Raw genomic sequence first — 18,137 nt, 5'->3', positions numbered from 1 at the left:
CCCCAGTGCACCCTCCTGGTAACTACTGCAGGCTGTGCTCTCTCTTTATGTTTGGATTCAATGATCTTAAAGGTCTTTTCCAACCTAAATGATTCCCCAAAGTCATGTCCTGGGCATTGCTCAGGTGGGAATTGTGATGCCTCACCAGGGAAAAAACCACATTGCCTGCTTCTTCCTGCAATCCCCTGCCTGAGATCCGTCACAGAAACAGGAAAAAGGGCAAAAGGAGGAGTTTCAAAGCAGGTGGTGCTGGGCTTAGAAAAGCTTTGTGGGGACATCCTGCTTCCCAGCCCAATGTTCTGCTGGGTTCTTCCCCATCAGGGTAGCACCAAGTGTCTGAGCAGCATCTCTGGACACCACTTCCAGCTCCTGCCACCGAGTCCTGGAGTGACTCTGGGCATGAGTGATGTGCTTCTGGGCTCTGGAGAAGGTTTCTTGAGCTGGTGCTCCCAGCACCCATCAGAGTTAACAGCGAGGCCTTGTGGCAGACCAACAGTCTGGTCGTTTTAGAAACTGCTTTTTCTCATTTAAAAAAAAAAAGTGGATGTTGGATGTTCCCCCTACTCCCATTATGGGAATCAATAGTTTTCCTTCAAAACCTCTTTCTGACCCCTGTTGCTTAGCCGTAGGATATTTTCTTTTCTTCCAAGGTATCAGTGAATGCCACCAGCTGAGAGTGTCTCAGGGGTACGTGGGGGTGGGCTTAGGGTAAGGGGAGAAATGTGGGCATGAAAGACATCCTTAAATCTGCTCCACCATCCCTCGGCACCAGGATCTTCCAGGAGAAGCCAGATCTTAGGAGGGTTGTTACAGAGACAGAGCAGCCAGCCATGCCCATCACAAAATCAAAACCCATACCCCTTTGGGAGAGCAAAGGAGGGGAGGGACAGATGATGCCTAAAAAAAGAGCTCTTCTACAGCTTTACACCCAGGGGGAATCCAAAACAAGTTCTCCCATGTTCGAAGTTCACATTTCAAACCCAGAGGGGAGAGCACAAAGCACCCACCTCCTGCGTTGGACGGGCTGCAACGGGGTGGGAAAACCTTTCAGGAACAAAGGAATCTGGCTGCTGCTTGACAAAACAGCCATGTGACATCCCCCCCCCCCAAAAAAAAAAGTAAAAACCCAACATCCCCAAGCAGTCCTGTTGTTTTTCATCCCTCACAGTGCTGCTACGGCCTCCCTGTAGCACTTGGGAGAACTGAGAAGCAGAAAAAGAAACAGGGAAGTTCCTCCAAACCCCAACCAAGTGCCCATGTGACAGGACAGAACTGACAGCAGGTGGGAGACTGGGTGGGATGGGCAATAACCTGAGGAATGAACACATTTAGGCCGAGGTACAAGCAGGAGTAAAAGATAACCCCCCAAACCCCAGATCCCACACTGTGGCAGTCCCGCTCAGAGCATGGAGGTGCAAACTCACCTTTCCAGCCTTGGCCAGGTCTTCTCTTGTGCAAGATCCTGCTGCACTGAGGTCCTGTGGCACATCTTGTCCATCTCAGTTGGTTTGGACCATGCTGCCCTTTGGTGCCATCAGCCTGTGCAGAGTGTTGGGGGCAAGGCCAGGAAGAGAGACATCCCCAGTCTGCTGCTTCCCCACTTCTTGTCTGCTTTTATCATATTCCCCCACTTGGGGTCTCTTTCTGAGGGAAATTCCACACTTTTCCCGCCTCTACTCATCCCTGAACATTCCTAATTTCTCTGTTTTGTGTGAGGTGAGACAAGTACAGGGAGCCAAACCACAGCATTGGTTGTCTCACTCCATGGTGTCCTTACAGATCTTTAAATCTTACATTTCTTTCTCCATGCCAGGGCACATTATTTAACGCCCAGTTAATACAGATTTACTGAATTTTTCCTGCTATTCTCCATGCACCCACCTTGGTCCCACACAGCTCCCTCACCCTTATGTAATTTCCTTCTGCAGCCACTGGGATCACAAATCCTACTGCCAACCCCCTGGGGCACGATGGCCCAGGCAGGGACCCCTCTGGAGAGTTCCCAGTGTGCTCCAGTGAAAACCCATCACCTCTTGCTTCCCTCCCCATCCCACCTTCGACCTTCTGCATCAGGACAATAGTTTGTCTTCTCCTTGAGCCTGCTGAGATTCCTGATTCCCTCTCGGGATGTACTTGGGACATCTGAAGCTGTAAATAAATGTCCATCACTTGCCCATTGTTCAGGGCTTTAAAGGACTTGCTCCGAGGAGCCTAATGGAGAGCCATGATTTCCCTTCCAAGAAGTGATTAGACCATACCATATCATGACCTTAAAGATGTTTTATTATTCTTACTTTAAATGATCATTTCAACCAATTTAGCAGATACAGATGTAACCGTTACTGGCCTAATTCCTTGGATCACCTCCAGAGACTCTTAAAGCCAAGGTGCAACATTTACTACTCTCTCTTCCTCGGGGAGAATAACTGTTTTTAATGAAAGCTCACATATTTTTGGCTGGGAGATCTGCCATTCACTTCACAAGCACTTTCAGAACTCTTACATATACACCATTACGGTGGGGTTGACTTATTGCTTTTTAATTTATCAATTTGCACCATTACTGGCTCTTCTGACATCCCAGGTCTGGGATAATCCTTCATCTTTATTACTGGCAGGAGTGACAGGATCTCATCACTAACAGGGGGAGGAAGCAGGGCCAGGGCAGGTGTAGCTCAATAACACGAGGAAGACTCAAGCAAAGAACAAGCTGCGACCAACAAGTTTTCTTGTCTTTATTAGAAAGAGACCTATATAATATAGCAGCCTCTCTCTGCAGTACTTTACAACTTTTTGTTCTTTGTTGTTTTTTTTTCTGTTATTTTTTATTTTTTTTTAATTATTCAGAATACTGTACAGCTGACACAAAAAATCTCAATGTGTTGGAGAGAGAGAGAGAGAGGAAAGGGGAACATAATACAAACTGGCATACTTAATCAAACCCAAATCATAGGAAACAACAAGCAAAGTGAAATGTTTGTCAATTGGTTTAATTACAGTACAAACAATATAAATAAAGCATCATTGAGTCATTGTAAAACAAACTTGCTGAATGAGGTAATATAAAAACAACAACAAAAGACTTTTTTTTTTTTTTTTTTTTTTAGAATTTCCACACTGTCTTGTCATCATTTATACATTATTATTTACAGAAACAGAAAACAAAAATAAAACAACAACCCCAAACTTGCTCTAAAGCCTGCCACGTGCTAGGGACCTCCTGCCCCTACCCCAAGCAGAGGTCTCGGGTGTCCCTACTCACCTGGGCTCCCTTGTCCCCATCCCGACCGGAAAGACAAACATCATAAAGCAGAAAAACCTGAAAGACTTGGGGGCTGAATGCAAAATCCAGCCTCTGCAGGCAGTCACAGGTTATTAAGGAATAAAGGAAAAGAGAACAGTTTATGTGTCCGCTTCCCGAAATAAAGGTGCCCGTTAGATTGAACCTCAAACCAGGACCTGGCTGGGACCAGGGGCCAAACTCTGCCTTCAGAGAGGTCAGGACACAGCCTAACTCTGCCAGCTCAGAGCTGTTCTGCCTCAGACAAGGGCAAGGCATTTGGGACACGCTCAAACCCCACTGAAGCCGAGAGGTTTAAGGCAGCAGGAGCTGCACAGTCAAGCTCCTGGCAATTCCAATCCAAGTCCAAAGGCAATACTTACACAAAACAAGTCCCTGGTGTTCGAGAAGACACTCCTAACCCAAACAACCCTTCAGTTTGTGCACCACCTATGTGTCTACAAGTGAAAGGTGCTCTTGACATTGACATGGTAAAAGAGAGCTGGGCCGAATGCATCTGGAGCCCTGGAAACTTGGTACTTCCACAGAGCAAAGGGCCGTGTGCTTTCAGAGGACGGGGATGTCTAATTTCCCCCATGGATTAGCAAAAGGAGCTCAGCAGATTCAATGGAGAATCCAGCTGAATTTCTGGATACTCAGAAAAAATGCTTGGAGGGGACTTCAACAGCATTTCAAAGTAACAGAAGGAAGGGAAAATGAATGACCCTCCCATCATTTCCACACACACAGCCATGTCCCTACCACAGCCCCTTCCTGTCCTGCCAGACCTGCCCTCTCTCTCCCTGCGGATTCTCCCTGACAGGACTACTGTTCCTGGACTACTCAGCACAGGCAAAAGCCTCAGTGAGCTTCAGCTGTGGTTTGTGGCTCCCACATGGCAAAGTTTTGAGGCCAGAGAGTCAAGGCCAAGAACATGTGGAGGGAGCAGCTGCCCTTGGGGCCGGAGACAGCCCATCAGAAACATCTCCCCACTGCCATCCCCAACGGCCCCAGAAAGCAGCAGGACCCAAAGCATCGCTGGCTCACCCACAGGAGGGCAGCAGGTCCCATGCTCAAAGTCAGCCAGAAGGCTGAGTTTCAAGCAAATTTATATAAAAAAAGGGCCTCTGAGCTGCAACACTGTCCTTTTCAACTTCATAATCTCCTTCCCTGGTGTTTCCCACCCCCAGGGCTGGCAAGCTGGGATTTCTCCTCTCAGCCAAGGAGGCCTGCTCCAGTCCTAGTGACCAAGTTCAAGTTCAGTGTTGCTGTCTGAAGGAGCTGGACTTCTGGAAAACCTCTGAGGCAGGTCTCTGTGTGAGTCCTGAGCTGCACTAAGCCTGTACCTCCCATTCCTGCATCTCTCCAGTTGGTGCCCCCCATCCTGCCCTCTGTGCTCTTGGGAATGGCTGGTCTGACTCAAACTGGGAAATCTGCCTGTTCAGAAACATCCGACTGAAAAGGTGGCTCCAGCCATGGATTGCGACTGATGTGTGCACCACATTCCCACAGTAACCACCAGCAGTGTGGAGAGCACATCCAGGCACACACATACACACCAAGTGTGGTTAGTGACAGACCACCTTCACCTTAGGGCAAAGAACACCTTGACTGCACTTCACACACTCAACTCAATCCCTGCATTTGGGATCTAGTTGCCAAATAACGACGCCCATTCAGCACCAAACCCCTTCCTGGGTCCTGCATGAGCTTGAGGTTTTCCTTCAGCACAGACCAGACGCGACCTGGTTTGTTTGAGGGGTTTTACACCCTGTACCTTGTAATTCACGAGGACCAGGGAAGTGTTTTCAGCTTCCTCAGTTCTCAGAAACAGCAACAAACCCACAGCGATGGGTTCTGGGAAACGGGGCGTACACAAAGGAGCTGATGGTGCATTCACTGCCAGCAAGCAACGCATGCCGTGAGACCCCCGAAAGCATCCCCCACCCACCCTCCCTTCACATTTTGTACAGAACACACAGGTAAAAAGCACTAGCTCTGAAGCACTGCAGAGCAGTCAGTCCTTACTACTGGAAGCTAAACACACATTCAGGAGTTCATGGCCAAGGGAAAGCTGAAGCTCTGCCTGCCAACAGAACCAACCACTACCGCTGGAATGTGCCCCAGGGATCTGGGAGATGGGCACACATACAGAGATGAAGAGGTTAAAACTGCTGAAATGCACTGAAACATTTTTATTTTATCCATCCACAAGCAGAACTCCCCCCCCCTCCCCAAGCATTCCAGGAACAGTGGTAAATGATGGGAGTTAATTCACCCACATACTGCTGTCACCTTGAAATGAAACATGGGGCCAAGATGACCAGAAACATGCTTGGTGATTTGGGGCTGAAGATGGCTCTAAAAGAACCTCCAAAACAACCTTTTATTTTCAAAGATCATGCAATTCCCCTCTCAAAACATGAACTATTCCCAGCTCCCAAAAATCCTGGCTGAAACCCTCTGAACCTCCCTTTAAAGTGTGAGACAGATTCAGTCAACTCAAGGGAAACTGTCCTGAGATGAGACCATCTGATACTTACTCCAAAAACTGGCCCATACCAAACAACAAAGCAAATCCTAGAGCATCCTAAATCAACAAATACACCCACCTACAACTTCGAAAGTTTTGCTCTATGACCCCTATTATTTTTTCAAACAGGAGATTCTTTTCTAATAAAACCATTCAAACCAATCTGCTTTTTGGCAGTTCAGAATTTCAGAACTCAAAACTCTCTGCAGAACCTCTTAATTTAGGGTGGTTTAGTGTTTTTCTACCTCGGAAGGAACTTTAATCTGGAGTGTTTTTATTTTCTCCTACTGTGCTGCAAACACAATAACATCCAAAAACGGGTTTTCTACGCAACAAATTTTACCCACAAATCACCAAGAACGGAAGATGTGTAACTGAGGATTCAAGACCAGCAGCTGGAGATCCCACTCAGGAATCGCTGTAGCTGCCTCTGGAGGGGGGAGGAAGATGCTTGACTGTGAGATGAGGATGGACAAGTTGTCCCCTGCCCAGCCAAGCTGCCCCAGGTTTGGTCCTCAATGCTCCCCTCCTTTCCCTTGAGTCCCACCACTGACAAGGACCATTTCATCAGAGACCAACTAACAAAACCCAATAACCATCCCTGTTAAGGTGCAAAGGCGGCTCCCCGAGACGTTTGGAAAGGGCCCCTTTGGGACCCCCTTGTGAAATCTGTGCTTGTCTCCACTATTACTACTTTATACTAGAAACTACAAATTACTTCATTTTTCCCGATCTCCATACAAATATAAAAGATGAAGCTATTCCAACCCCATATAATCTAATTATACTACATTACAGTGCTGGAGATCATTTCTAAGCCCGTATCTGCATTCCCACCTCTACTCCTCTCCCTACGTGACTCAGCTTCCTCTGGCCAAGGGAAATCTCCAAGTGCCGCTAAAGCTTTTTTCTTTTTGCACTAACACACATAATTTAGGGAAACGGGGACAAGATGGCAAATTAAACAATATTAATGTTTACATGGTTATTATACACTATGCCCAAACACTCGAAAATCCTCTCTCACCTTCCAGGAGCTTGCCTGGCTTTCCAAGCAGCACACCTAGTTCATAACCAAGTTCTCCAAAATATATATTTTTTTTTAATGCCCCCTTTTACCAATAAAATTAGAAATCTGGTAATGGGAGCCCTTGGCAAAATCTCTGCAGGACCCTGGTTGGATCTTATTTCTTCATAAAGAGCGAGAAGTGAACCCTCCTCAGCAATATCCATGTTCAGATGCCAGATATGACACATCCGACTCATCCCCACCATTCAACAGCAATTAGCTAAAAATAGAAGGAAGGTGCTGATGGTGACAGCAACAGCTGACTCGCTTCTAGTGTTTTAGCTGTTGTGGATAAAGTGCAGAGGAAGGGGGACTTAAAGGTATCTGGGATGCTGGGAAGGGTTAAATGGGGGATGCAATGAACACCACACTGCCGAGAAAACAGCTTCAGCTGACAGGTTTCTGCTGGGGTTTCTTACGGACTGGGTGGCAATTTGGGTGTAATTTGTCCATAACACGCTCAAAGGGTGTGAACAGCCTGGCAAGTGGGTTCCAGGAAAGCAATGAGGGGCTAAAGGCGAGAGCACGAGCAGAAAAGGGCTGGGTTAACAGGGTGAAAGCAGGAGGAATGGCAATCCCTGCAGGACCCCAAGTGCTGCACATACTGCCTGATTCTGCACCTGGATAGCTCTGAGAACATCCTCTGCAAAGTGCAAACACACTCCCTGTACAGCACGTGGAGCTCCCAAAGCCAAGCCCCAGTGGGATCCAGCCAAGGAGAGCTTCCTCCATCCTTGTTCTCAGCTCTGGTGGGAAGGGCTTTCCCCTCCTCTCCCCCCTTGTGCAAGAAGGGGATGGAGTCTACGCTGGCCCGACTTCCTTGCCAAGTGTCCCACTAGCTCAGGAGGTGCCACAACACTCCTGCCAGCCTTCCAACCAAACCTATTTGAACGGGGGATGCCGTGCCAACACAAGGCACAGACCCTCGTCTGTCCTCCCGTGGTGGAGTGTCACCAGCTGTCGTGGCAGGAAAGGTGTCTCCTGACCTGGAGAGACAGCGCTGGGTGATCTCACCCAGCGGGTCCCTTTCAACTCAGGATATTCTATGATTTCCTGCTGCCACCGCATCCACCACCAGGAATTCTCCCTGCAGACCCCCATGTGTCTGGGGAAGCCATCACATATTCCTACACCACTCTAACATAGTTACACTTTTACACCTCCAAGGGAAAAATACGTTTAGGTTAAAAACAACTGTGTTACCGCTCAATTAAAATATTAGTTGGCTAGACTGGATATCTAATTTTTCCTGGAATACACTGGAATTTCCTTTCTTAAAAACATTCTGTGTTTTTTCAAGGGTCGCCCTCGGAAAATTTTTACGAAAGGAGCATATAACTGATATACCCGAAATCTGCATGACAGCCTGGTTGTCCTTGTTTCCCAAACATCACTCTCAGCTTTGTAAGAGGGAGGTGGCCCAAAGAGAGCATTAAATTATGTACAGAAAATAACTTTAGTTTGGAAAAAACCAGCTCTGAAATGGAACATGCACTGAGAACTCAATGGCGGCAGATCTGCCTTCCGTGGGTTTGAAACGCTGGACTTGGTTTTCGGATACAAAATAAATGCCCTTGATGCTCCAGGGGAACAGCAGGCAGCTCTAGCACCTCTGGGATCGCCATTCCCGAATCCCTGCTGGGTTTCCCTGCAGGGATATAAAGCTCATGAGCACCAAGACGCAGTGGCTTCACAGCACCCCTGTCAGCTGCACGTTGGGTGGGTGGTCCCGTCGCCGAAGGACCACCCGTGAGTACCAAAGATCAGGGAGCTGCACAGGAATGATGGAGAAATAGCAATTACAACAGACACCTTTCCTTAATTAAAAAAAAAAAAAAGAATATTTAAAATTATCCCAGTCTGAAGGGATTCAGCTGTGTCCTTGCTCTGCCTCAGCCAGCCTAGGCCGGGCAAAGGAAGATTCCCTCCCCAGAAAGCATCAAAGGTCTATATAGTAACAAAGTACAAAAGGAGGACACCTCCAAAGAGGAAAAACTGGTCAATATTCCTGTGCTTCCATCTTGAGGCTTGTTTTTCTACCGCAATTTAATAATTTACATCAAATCCATAATTTTCTGTTTTGTTTTTTTTTTTTTCCTTCAGACAACCAGATTACATTTTTTCCCTTCACTTTTTCTCCACGTGGAGTTTATTTGGCAATTGCCACGCTCCTGCCACTGTGTGCTGAGTGAAATCCAGAGCCCCAAGGAAGAGCACCACCGAAGGCTTGGGAAAGACATCCGAGCAGGTAGATTTGCAAATTACCATGCTGTGTGCACCTCACTGCCTTCACATAATTGCTCCTTTGCCACAGAATTCAGTTGAGTTTTCAACTCTCTCCGTGATATACCCTTCCCCCATCTTCACACTGCCGTATGCCACTTCAAAAAAAAAAAAAAAAAAAAAAAATCACTTTCCTGCCTGCCAAAACCCCTGCAAGCTGCTTCCCTGCGCCGGAATCCCACTACTGGGAAAACAGCAGAAGCCGGGATCTGCCTGGTAAGATCAAAATAATCCAATCAAGTATTAAAACCTGGGATTCAAATGAACTGTCCAGGCTACTTTCACAAGCCATTTTTCTTGCCAAAAGCAGCCAGGTTGGGAGTGGAGCTCAGCCGTGCCCTGCCCGCTGAAGGCTATCAATTCTGAGCTTAATCAAACCTGATCTTCCCCCGGCCACAACAGGGCTTTTTGTCTTGGCTTGTGAAAGCTTCCTGACTTCTGGGCTAAAATATATTTACAGCGCTAAGAAACAGCCTCTTTTTCCTTTCTAAAAGGTCTCACACACTTTTTTTTTTCCATGCCAAGTGTGCTCTGATCTCCTCCTGATATGTTCCTCACAGGCTTTGGAAACGAGAGTCACTGCTGGGAATATTATTGATGTACAATGACCTGTAGCCCACAGATCCTAACTAGTTGCACATTATTTAGTTCACATCCATTACGGTTTATAAATTAACAGAGATGTCATTTTCTGTACAAAAAAAAAATCCAATGTATATTTATGTTTTTTTTAAAATTCAAATAGATTTTACATACATAGAATCTAGAGACACAATACAAAAATCTGTATAAGTTATGCAATGCATCACAGGAGTGACCAAAAACTCAACACAATTTACCTTGGCAAAATGACAGAACCTATTTCTGCTGGCTGAAAAAAAAAATATTAGCCTTTAATGTGTTTATTAATTTCACTAAATGTACTTGAAATGTTTTTTTCCATAGCGCTTATTCATTATTCCTTTTTGTGTTTCGGAGTTACTCTTATTTATTTTTTCCATTTTGTTTTTACACCAAGGAGACTGCAGTCAAATAACACTCAGCAACTCATTTCCTCTCTTTGGACTGAAAAATTAAACAGATACTAAATTATGACAGTGAATTTAGAAAGGAGGGCTCCAAGGGCTTGAAAGAACATGTCTGAGATAATATGATGCTTCTAAGAATATTGCAATCACATCCAAGCAATCACCGAAGCGTGCCATGTAACTACCTCCTCAGCTAATATGCTTTTTTCTCCGTGATGACTAATCATGTTCTATTAAACAGCGGTAATGCTGGAAGAACTCAACTATACAAGTGTAATGAAGCCAGTATTCTCCCCGGACAGATTAGCTACAACTGATTTGACACATACCATCATAGGAGCTTCAAACCTGACAAACTCTGTGCTTGCTTCTGATTTATGCCGTCAAGCTCTTCAGAGAAGAGAATGGAATCCAGGCGCGGCGCTCGGCAGAGGTGAAATGTACTGATGTGCTTAACTGTCAGTCACGGGAAGTCACCGGCTCTCCTTCCTCCTCCTCTCGCTCGCCTCTCCCTCCGCCCTTCCCTCACACTGGGGAGGCCGCGTGTCCCTGCTCCGTGTCCCTGCTCCGGGGCGGCCGCGCTCCCATGGTCCCGGTGCCACGCGCGCGGTGTGTCCCGCTCAACCCACGCGCCCTCGCCCGCTCGTCCCCGTCCTTCCAGAGCTGTCACTGAAACAACGGCCTTCCCGGCAGCCCCCCGGGCTCCTCCTCATCCCCTCGCGCTCTCCGCGTTCCAGATGGGACAGGGGTGCACCGAAGGGAAAAGGGAAAAGGAGAGTTACCAGACTCACAGAGCGGAGCTGTGATGGGGATGGAGGGATGTGAGGCTGCGGATGTAACTCAGCGAATGCACGGGGGAGCTCCTCAGATGATGGTGGGCATCCTGCCGCCGCTGTTGTTCCGGTTGTTGTTCTTCCTGGACAGGTTGGGGGTGGCCATGAGGACGAAGCGCTCGTCGGGGCAGCCGTACTGCAGGAGCACGTCGATGCACTCCTGGCTGGAGGCCTGGCGGGCGTAGGCCAGCGCCGTGTTCCCGTGGGCGTCGCGCGCCATCACGTCCACGCCGTACTGCGGGAAGGACACGGGGGCTGTGGGAAGCTGCGGTGCCAACGGAGCAGCAGAATAGGAAGGAGCAGGTTTGTGAGGGACAGATTTGGATTTCAAGGAGGATGGGGACAGGGAGGAGAGGGAGCGGGCAGGATACCAGCCCGACAACGTGAGTACAGAGCACTGAGCCAGACACATAAAGGTTGCTATGGGAAGGGGATCTCACATGTGGAACAAAATCCATCCCAGAGGTATTCCGAGCTAAGGGAATCTCTCCTTCCTCATTTTCTACGCTCTCCTTCCCTTTCCATCAAGGAGGAGACAGGCACAAACATACCTTATTGCCCCGGTGCTGCCCTTTGAGAGTGCGCAGTGAGGAATGTCCTGTGTCAGCACAACCTCTTTGTGAAGCCCCAAGGAGCAGGTGAGAGGTGTCCTGCTGAGGGACACAGACAAAGCCCACCCTGCCCACCGGCACTTACCCAGATGAGGAGCTGCACCAACACCACGTTCCCTTTCCGACAGGCCAGGTGCAGGGCCGTGCGCCCGTCACCGTCTCCGCAGGTCTCGTTCACCTCCTCCCGAGTGCCGTGGGCCAGGAGCAGGATCACCGTCCGCAGGTCCTCCTCGGCTGTGGCCCTCAGGAGATGCTGGCCCAGAGAAAGCTCCAGGCACTGCAGCGGGGCAAGGAAGAGCTTCTGTTCGTACTTCGCACGTATCCAGAGCTCCTTTTCTTCCCTAAAGAAGCCAGAGGAGACGGGTCACTCTCACCTGGTGCCACAGCAAACGGTGCTTAACCAATGAGGAGGTTATTTCCCCCTAAGAATCTTTGGCAAGAAAGCCCTCACAGAAACAGCTCACCCAAACCTTGTGTTTGCAGCAGTACTTGTGTTGCCCGCCTTATTGTTACTGAGCCATGTTACTGCAGTGCCCAAGATCCTCCTGGATGGATGCTGTGCCCACAGGGCTGTAAGGTCACAACAGCCAGGAGGTCTTAAAAAACCCTGGGCTGGCAAGAGGTCAGTGCAAGAGCCCTCACTGTCACAAAGACCAAAGACACACAGCCTGGTTCCACCTTACGGTTGGGCTGGAAAAATACATTGCACAAAATACATCCAATTTTTGTATCTCGGAGCAGAAGTAACCAAACAGGGGTGCTTTGTCCTTCTCCAAGTTCAGTAATGTTTCCAAAGGCATATGGATGGTTCCTCTGTTTGTTTTTCCAAAATTCAAACCACCAAACCAATCCTTTGAAGCGCCTTTGCCTCCTGATATATCAAAGAACTATCAAAAGCTTTCTGGGTGCTCTCAAGTTACAGGAGAACAAGGGCTACAAACAAGTCCCTCCAGTTGCCATTAAAAAAATTAGCATACAATTATAGGATGTGAGAGATCCAGCCCCAGACAAAGTCCCATTTAGAGGTACCTCAGGTAATCTGTTCAGCCTGTGAGAGCCATACACATCACCTGAGCCAGGACCCTGGTCCAGGTGACAGATTCTCTCCCCTGGAGTACAAAAGGCCAAGCTCTGTTTATGCCTTTCAGCCGTGTTTACACTGCTCCCAGTAATCTAGTGTCAGGTTAGCCCTAATCTGTTTTTAAATACTTATGTAAACAGCTCCTTCCACCAGCAAATCTGGATTAGTTTTGCATCATTTCCTGGGACATGTGGAGTGACCTTGCTTTGACCTGCCTGGATGCTTTCAGGCACAGCTTCCCAAAGCTTGTGCTTCCCTACCCCGACCACAATTTATCCTAAAACAGGTCCGGGGCTTTTATTCAGAGCAAAAGTGCAAACAGAAAATTAACACAGAGAGTGCTCTTTTACATCAAACCTCTGAATGACTCCTGCAAGCTAAAAGACACACCAACCTCCCCCCGCAACGACCCGTTTGGGGAGTTGCAAATTAACCTTTGATGGCAAGATCTGATAACCAGAGTATCATTGCAGGTATTCCAGATGGAGAGGAGGAAGAAAAGGAATTATCAGAATCTTTAATTCATGGGTTTTCTATTTGTATTTTTTTAAGGTAAAAACACAAACCAGAACTAGTGCCATGAAAAGGAAAAAGTAACATGCAATTATCTACAATAAAACGGGCATTCTTGCAGCAGGTCTACTTCCAGTATCCACCTAGATTATCTTCAGGGATGTTTACATCTCATGTGATTTTTAACATACATAGAGGTATTGAAAGTATAACCAATACATCCACTGTGTGTTTAAAACGTGCCACACTGGAAAGTGAAGTGATTCAACCTGTGCTGTTCACCCACAGCAGCTCACATCAGGGCTTTGGCCATTTATTTCTCCTATGTCCATACATCCTAAAGGCAAACTATACCTCAAACACCTACTCAATTAATTTTCTTTAGCCAAGAATCTGCAAATGAATGCCCTTTTCCCCCAGACCATCTTTTCGGTGATAGGAAGTTTTGGCTCCTGTCAGAGCACTGGCTGTTGTGATCACCAGGGCTCCAAGAAAAGCCCCTTTTTTGTTAGAAAACAAGCTGTTTGACACAAGTCTCCCACTTCCAATCACAATTCACCTCAAAGTGTAACAGTGACGCTGTGATATGCACTAAAATACAGAGAATAAAAGCTTAGTTTAGGCAGAAGCTTTCCAAGCTTTAGGCTGCTGGTTTACAAATTCACTGGCACGAATTTCTCATTTGCCGTGTGTCACACGGGCAATCCTGATGCCCTTGGGAGGCTTCAAGAAAGAGGGATGAAGATGCTCCAGCCCTGCTCAGGTTTATCCTACTGTCTCAAAAGGGTGGGGGAAGAAGAGAAAACCCTTTAAAAATAAATGGAACAGGAAGGGGAAAATAATGGCACCAGCATTAGGGATGGAGGCGATGCAAGTGGTCCCTCCTTAAGGCACTCCCCAGCATGATCAAGTCACCCATAACTGCTCTGCATTAACCGTGTGCTCTGGTCAGGATGCATCCCTTAACCAGAGGAAGTGTGGTGCAGAGCCTGGGAACAGCCAAGGAGACATGGAATCCCTCAGGAGATGCTGAAGCCAGCGCAGGGCCCTGCCACCAGCAGCAGGCTGTGACACGGGGCTACATTCACCTAAAAATCCAACCTTTGCACACGGTTATTTCACCTCACTCCAGTTTCCCTTTTCAGAAAACCTGCCTGATTTTTCTTCACCACGCAGGGCACCAAAAGGCTCCATTTGTTAAGGCCCAATTCCACCTTTGGAGTCACATCAAGGGTTGTGGTGGGAACACAGCAAACACCACAAATCAAAATAAAGGTGATTCAAAAGCCTCAGGCATTTGGGGCAGCACGTCACTGACATCAGCTACTGAGTGACATCTTATTCAACAGCACAAACTGGGCACAAGAAAGACACAGCATTTGGATTTTAGGGTAGAAAACTAAACCTTATCAGAGGTAGCAGGAGAAGTACACTCACCCAGGCCTCACAGAGAGCCAAAACATAGAGGGGCTGTTTTCCAATGAGCATCTAGATCTAGAAAGCCAAGGCCCACAAACATCCTCCCTCCATCTCTGGCACACACCATTTAATTTGGATGGGAAGTCCTGGGGACTTTCCCGGGAGACAGCTGCAGCTCTGCCGCTGGCATTCATCTCCCAAATCCTGACAACAAGACATAAATACTGTAATTGTTGCTCTGATGCCCCAATTTCACTTCTGGGATCCACAGCTTGTCTTGGTCGAGGTTTCATTTCCCCCAAGGAAGGCCAGTCCAAGAGCAGAGTTGTCAGCAGTAGATCACTTAACCTCATTGCAGCTCCCTGGAGGACCACTGCTCACATCCCCTCTTAGTTAATGAGCTAAAAAATGAATTATTGGAGCGGTCAGCAATAAGCAGGAAGAGGAGGCACAGTGTTTCATTTCAGCCAGCACTGACATACCTTTAAATAAATCAACTGAATAAGAGTACAAGGAAGTGTGAAGAAGAGCAACTCATCAGGAGAAAGACACAAACCAATCCCTAAAAATAAAGGCTAGTAAACATTTCCCTTGTTTTCTTCCCTTAGCTGTAATCCTGGCAACTCCAAACCACCCCCTCAGTACCAGAGATTTTCAGCTGTAGTTGTCAAAGCCAAAACAAGACTCTTTGAGTGAACTTTCAACAGCGGAGTCCTTTTCTCAGGACCAAATTAAGAGCTGGTGTGCTGGAGAGGCAACACTTCCATGCACTCAGATGGTCCCAATGATTTACCAAATGCTGGAGAACATCTGAACTGCCTCTTCCTCATTTGTATTAAAATGAATAGATTATAACCTCCTAGATAAACTTAGAGAAATTAAGAACAGAGTTCCAAGACTTCCTTTGAGCCTTTTATCTCCAAAGTTCTGCGTTCTAACTCAGCTTGCTGATACAAACTCCAAACCTCACTGGTTACACAAGGGGCAAATACAAGGGGCAAAATACTCTGGGGAACCAGGAATGAGTCACTGAGCCTTGGCCAAAGCCCTCCAAGCTCTCTGCTCCTCCAAGAGTCTCCATCACCAGTGAGCTCCAAGTACACACAGTGGTGTGAATAATGAAATCTCTGTCGTGGCAGCAATACTGTACATAGGTAAAGGGTTATTAGAAACAGATGAAAATTTCAGTTCTCAGTTTATTTTGATCTAATTAGGTGCTTGCTTCTCAAGATAATGTCCAATTATTTAAATTACTCTGCCAGCCACACCACATCATTATTATCTGGAAACATAAATACCGGGCCCTGGGAGGGGGGAGGGCTAACTAGGGAGCATCAGAGGATAGAAAAAGCAGATTTGCTTCCAGCACAGCTTCGCTCCAGGAGCTGCATCGCATTCCCCACTTGTGGTTTGCACTGGAGTTGCTCCCTGAGGAGCCCATGTCCTACAAACCTCAGCCCCACAGAGCACATTGAGTTTTACACCCAACAAATCCAACCAGGAGCCTCATGCTGCTGGTACCCACCCTCCATCCTTACTCCTCCTCGCTCCTGTTCATCTCTGCCTTCACTTCCATGGTCCCTCACACATGTTTGGTGGGGAGGCATGAAAGGCAAGCACCAAAAGGATTTGCAGGGTGGAAAAAAAAAGTCATGTTCTTACAGCGACCCAGAATTGATTGTGTGGATGGACATCATGTGGATGGGGACCCTGAGAACTTGCCATCAAAATTCCACAGCTCCAGCACAAGAGCAGCCTTGTTCTTGCCAGAGCAGTACCAAGGATGACAAAAATGTTGTGTCCCTCGTTCAGTACCCAGAATTACCCACAGTTTGTTAAAAAGCTGGATCGATTTTTGAAGGTTGAATCAAAAAGACAATGGACAGCAGGTATTTATCATGGAAGAGCACTGATTTCCCACCACCTGAAATACTGTGCAGGCTTGGTGCAGGCATTTTGAAGTGAAGTTTTATCCTCCACACCTCTGACAACAGCAAAAAGTTCTTGAAATTTTTTACCTTTTCTTTTCACTTCCTAAAGAAACTAATTCTGTAACAGAGGAGGCCTCTAAATATTCTCTCCAGTGTGGCTGTGCAGGTGCTGTGCCCGTGTGTTGCCATTTCTGGTTGCTCACTGAAGTACAACCGTTCAACACCGTAGTAACCTGGCCAGCTCAGCAACAGCACTGCCAAATATTCTCTCCTGTTGGCCAGCTGACAAGGTTAATGTGTCTCTTCCAAGAAAATGAAGTAAATCTAACCCCCTGTACCTCCCAAACTCCTGGAAGAGCCCCAGAATGTGTCATTAGCTTCGTGGTCCAGCTTGCAAGAAGCCGTCACCTAATGGCCAGTGCTGGGCAGCTGGTTGTGCTGGGGCTTCCCATTTAAACAGCCCCCTTTGTGATGATCCTGATAGGGATGAAATGTTGGGATGGGTAAAAGAAAAACATCGGGGAGGGAGGGATGGGATTGAAATGTTGGGAAGGGTTCCTGATGTTTTTAATTGCAACAGCGAAGGGAGGAGAAGAAGCGAGGGTGAGAAGAAAGGGCTAGCAGCAAGGAATTTCCACAGTGTCTTCCTGCCCCGAGCAAAGCAGGAACTGGGAGGAGAGGCATGGAAGAGGAGCTGGGAACAATATGCTGAGAAAACACAGGGGCTTCCTCTCTCTGCAGGAGAAGACCCTGGTGTATTGCACAGCCAGTGCTTAGCAGCTGAGTGGTTCGAACCCGCATGCCTTCTCTGCCCAGCCGCGTTGCTAAGGGGGAGAGTGCACAAACCCACCAGGGATATGCAAGTCCCTGGCAAACAAGAGGGCTCCAGACAGCAAACAAAGACCGAAAGGGTATTTATTCCTTAATTATGGAAAAGCTCTTCAGAAACAGACCACTGTAAATCCCGCCCGCCCGGGGAAAGGCCCACGATTTATGCATGCTGGGGCAAAGAGGGAATAAATATCTCTCTGGCTCCTGATCAATATTATGAGTGTTTTGCCAACCTACAGGGTGTTTTATGAGCTGTAAGGACAGAAAGGGATTATTAATAATTAAATAAAGTCAACCTATTAAGCTTATTACTTCTTACAAGTTAAACATCCCTGACGGACAAAGACCAGCCCCACAGGAAGGCCACAGATCAGCCAACCCGTGTCTTGCCTTGGACTCTGCTCCAGGGCTGCCTCCAGTGAGCAGTGTAGTAACCCAGCTTGGAAATGATTTCATTACTGTCTGATGGGGAATTTGTCTGGCTGTGGACTGTGTTCAACCCACTCTTCAACCTGCAGACTTTTTTCCAAGAGACAGAGAAAGCCAATTCAATGCTGCATAAACATGGCAAATTCAGGTTACTTCTCCTACTGTCAGTCCTATTCAACCAAACCAAACCAAAACACCAGCACCAAAAGGCACAAATCCCTACAAGTGTTCAAGGCCGGGCTAGACGGGGCTTGGAGCAAGCTGGTCTAGTGGGAGGTATCCCTGCCCATGGCAGG

The 18,137-nt window shown here is 47.4% G+C and overlaps 1 protein-coding gene across 9 annotated transcripts in view; it reads right to left on the bottom strand.

The window, feature by feature from the left end:
• Nucleotides 1–2,796: 2,796 nt before the first annotated feature.
• AGAP1 (ArfGAP with GTPase domain, ankyrin repeat and PH domain 1) overlaps nt 2,797–18,137 on the bottom strand; it is a 292,625-nt gene continuing 277,284 nt past the window's right edge. For 5 of the 9 annotated variants that reach the window (XM_017829562.1, XM_017829559.1, XM_017829560.1 and 2 more), the window contains 2 exons: nt 11,723–11,978; nt 2,797–11,261 (listed from right to left, as the gene is read on the bottom strand). In XM_017829562.1, coding sequence (XP_017685051.1) covers nt 11,058–11,261; nt 11,723–11,978 — 460 coding nt within the window. In that variant the 3' untranslated portion in view covers nt 2,797–11,057. Of the gene's footprint in view, nt 11,292–11,722; nt 11,979–18,137 lie in introns of all 9 variants that reach the window. The other 4 variants (XM_017829561.1, XM_017829556.1, XM_017829558.1 and 1 more) reach the window with 1 other exon arrangement.

The sequence above is a fragment of the Lepidothrix coronata genome, unplaced genomic scaffold (assembly GCF_001604755.1).
Source record: "Lepidothrix coronata isolate B3197 unplaced genomic scaffold, Lepidothrix_coronata-1.0 Scaffold165, whole genome shotgun sequence".
NCBI classification, from domain to species: domain Eukaryota; kingdom Metazoa; phylum Chordata; class Aves; order Passeriformes; family Pipridae; genus Lepidothrix; species Lepidothrix coronata.
The sequence above is the reverse complement of the archived record's forward strand: the minus strand, read 5'-3'. Positions and strand labels throughout refer to the sequence as shown.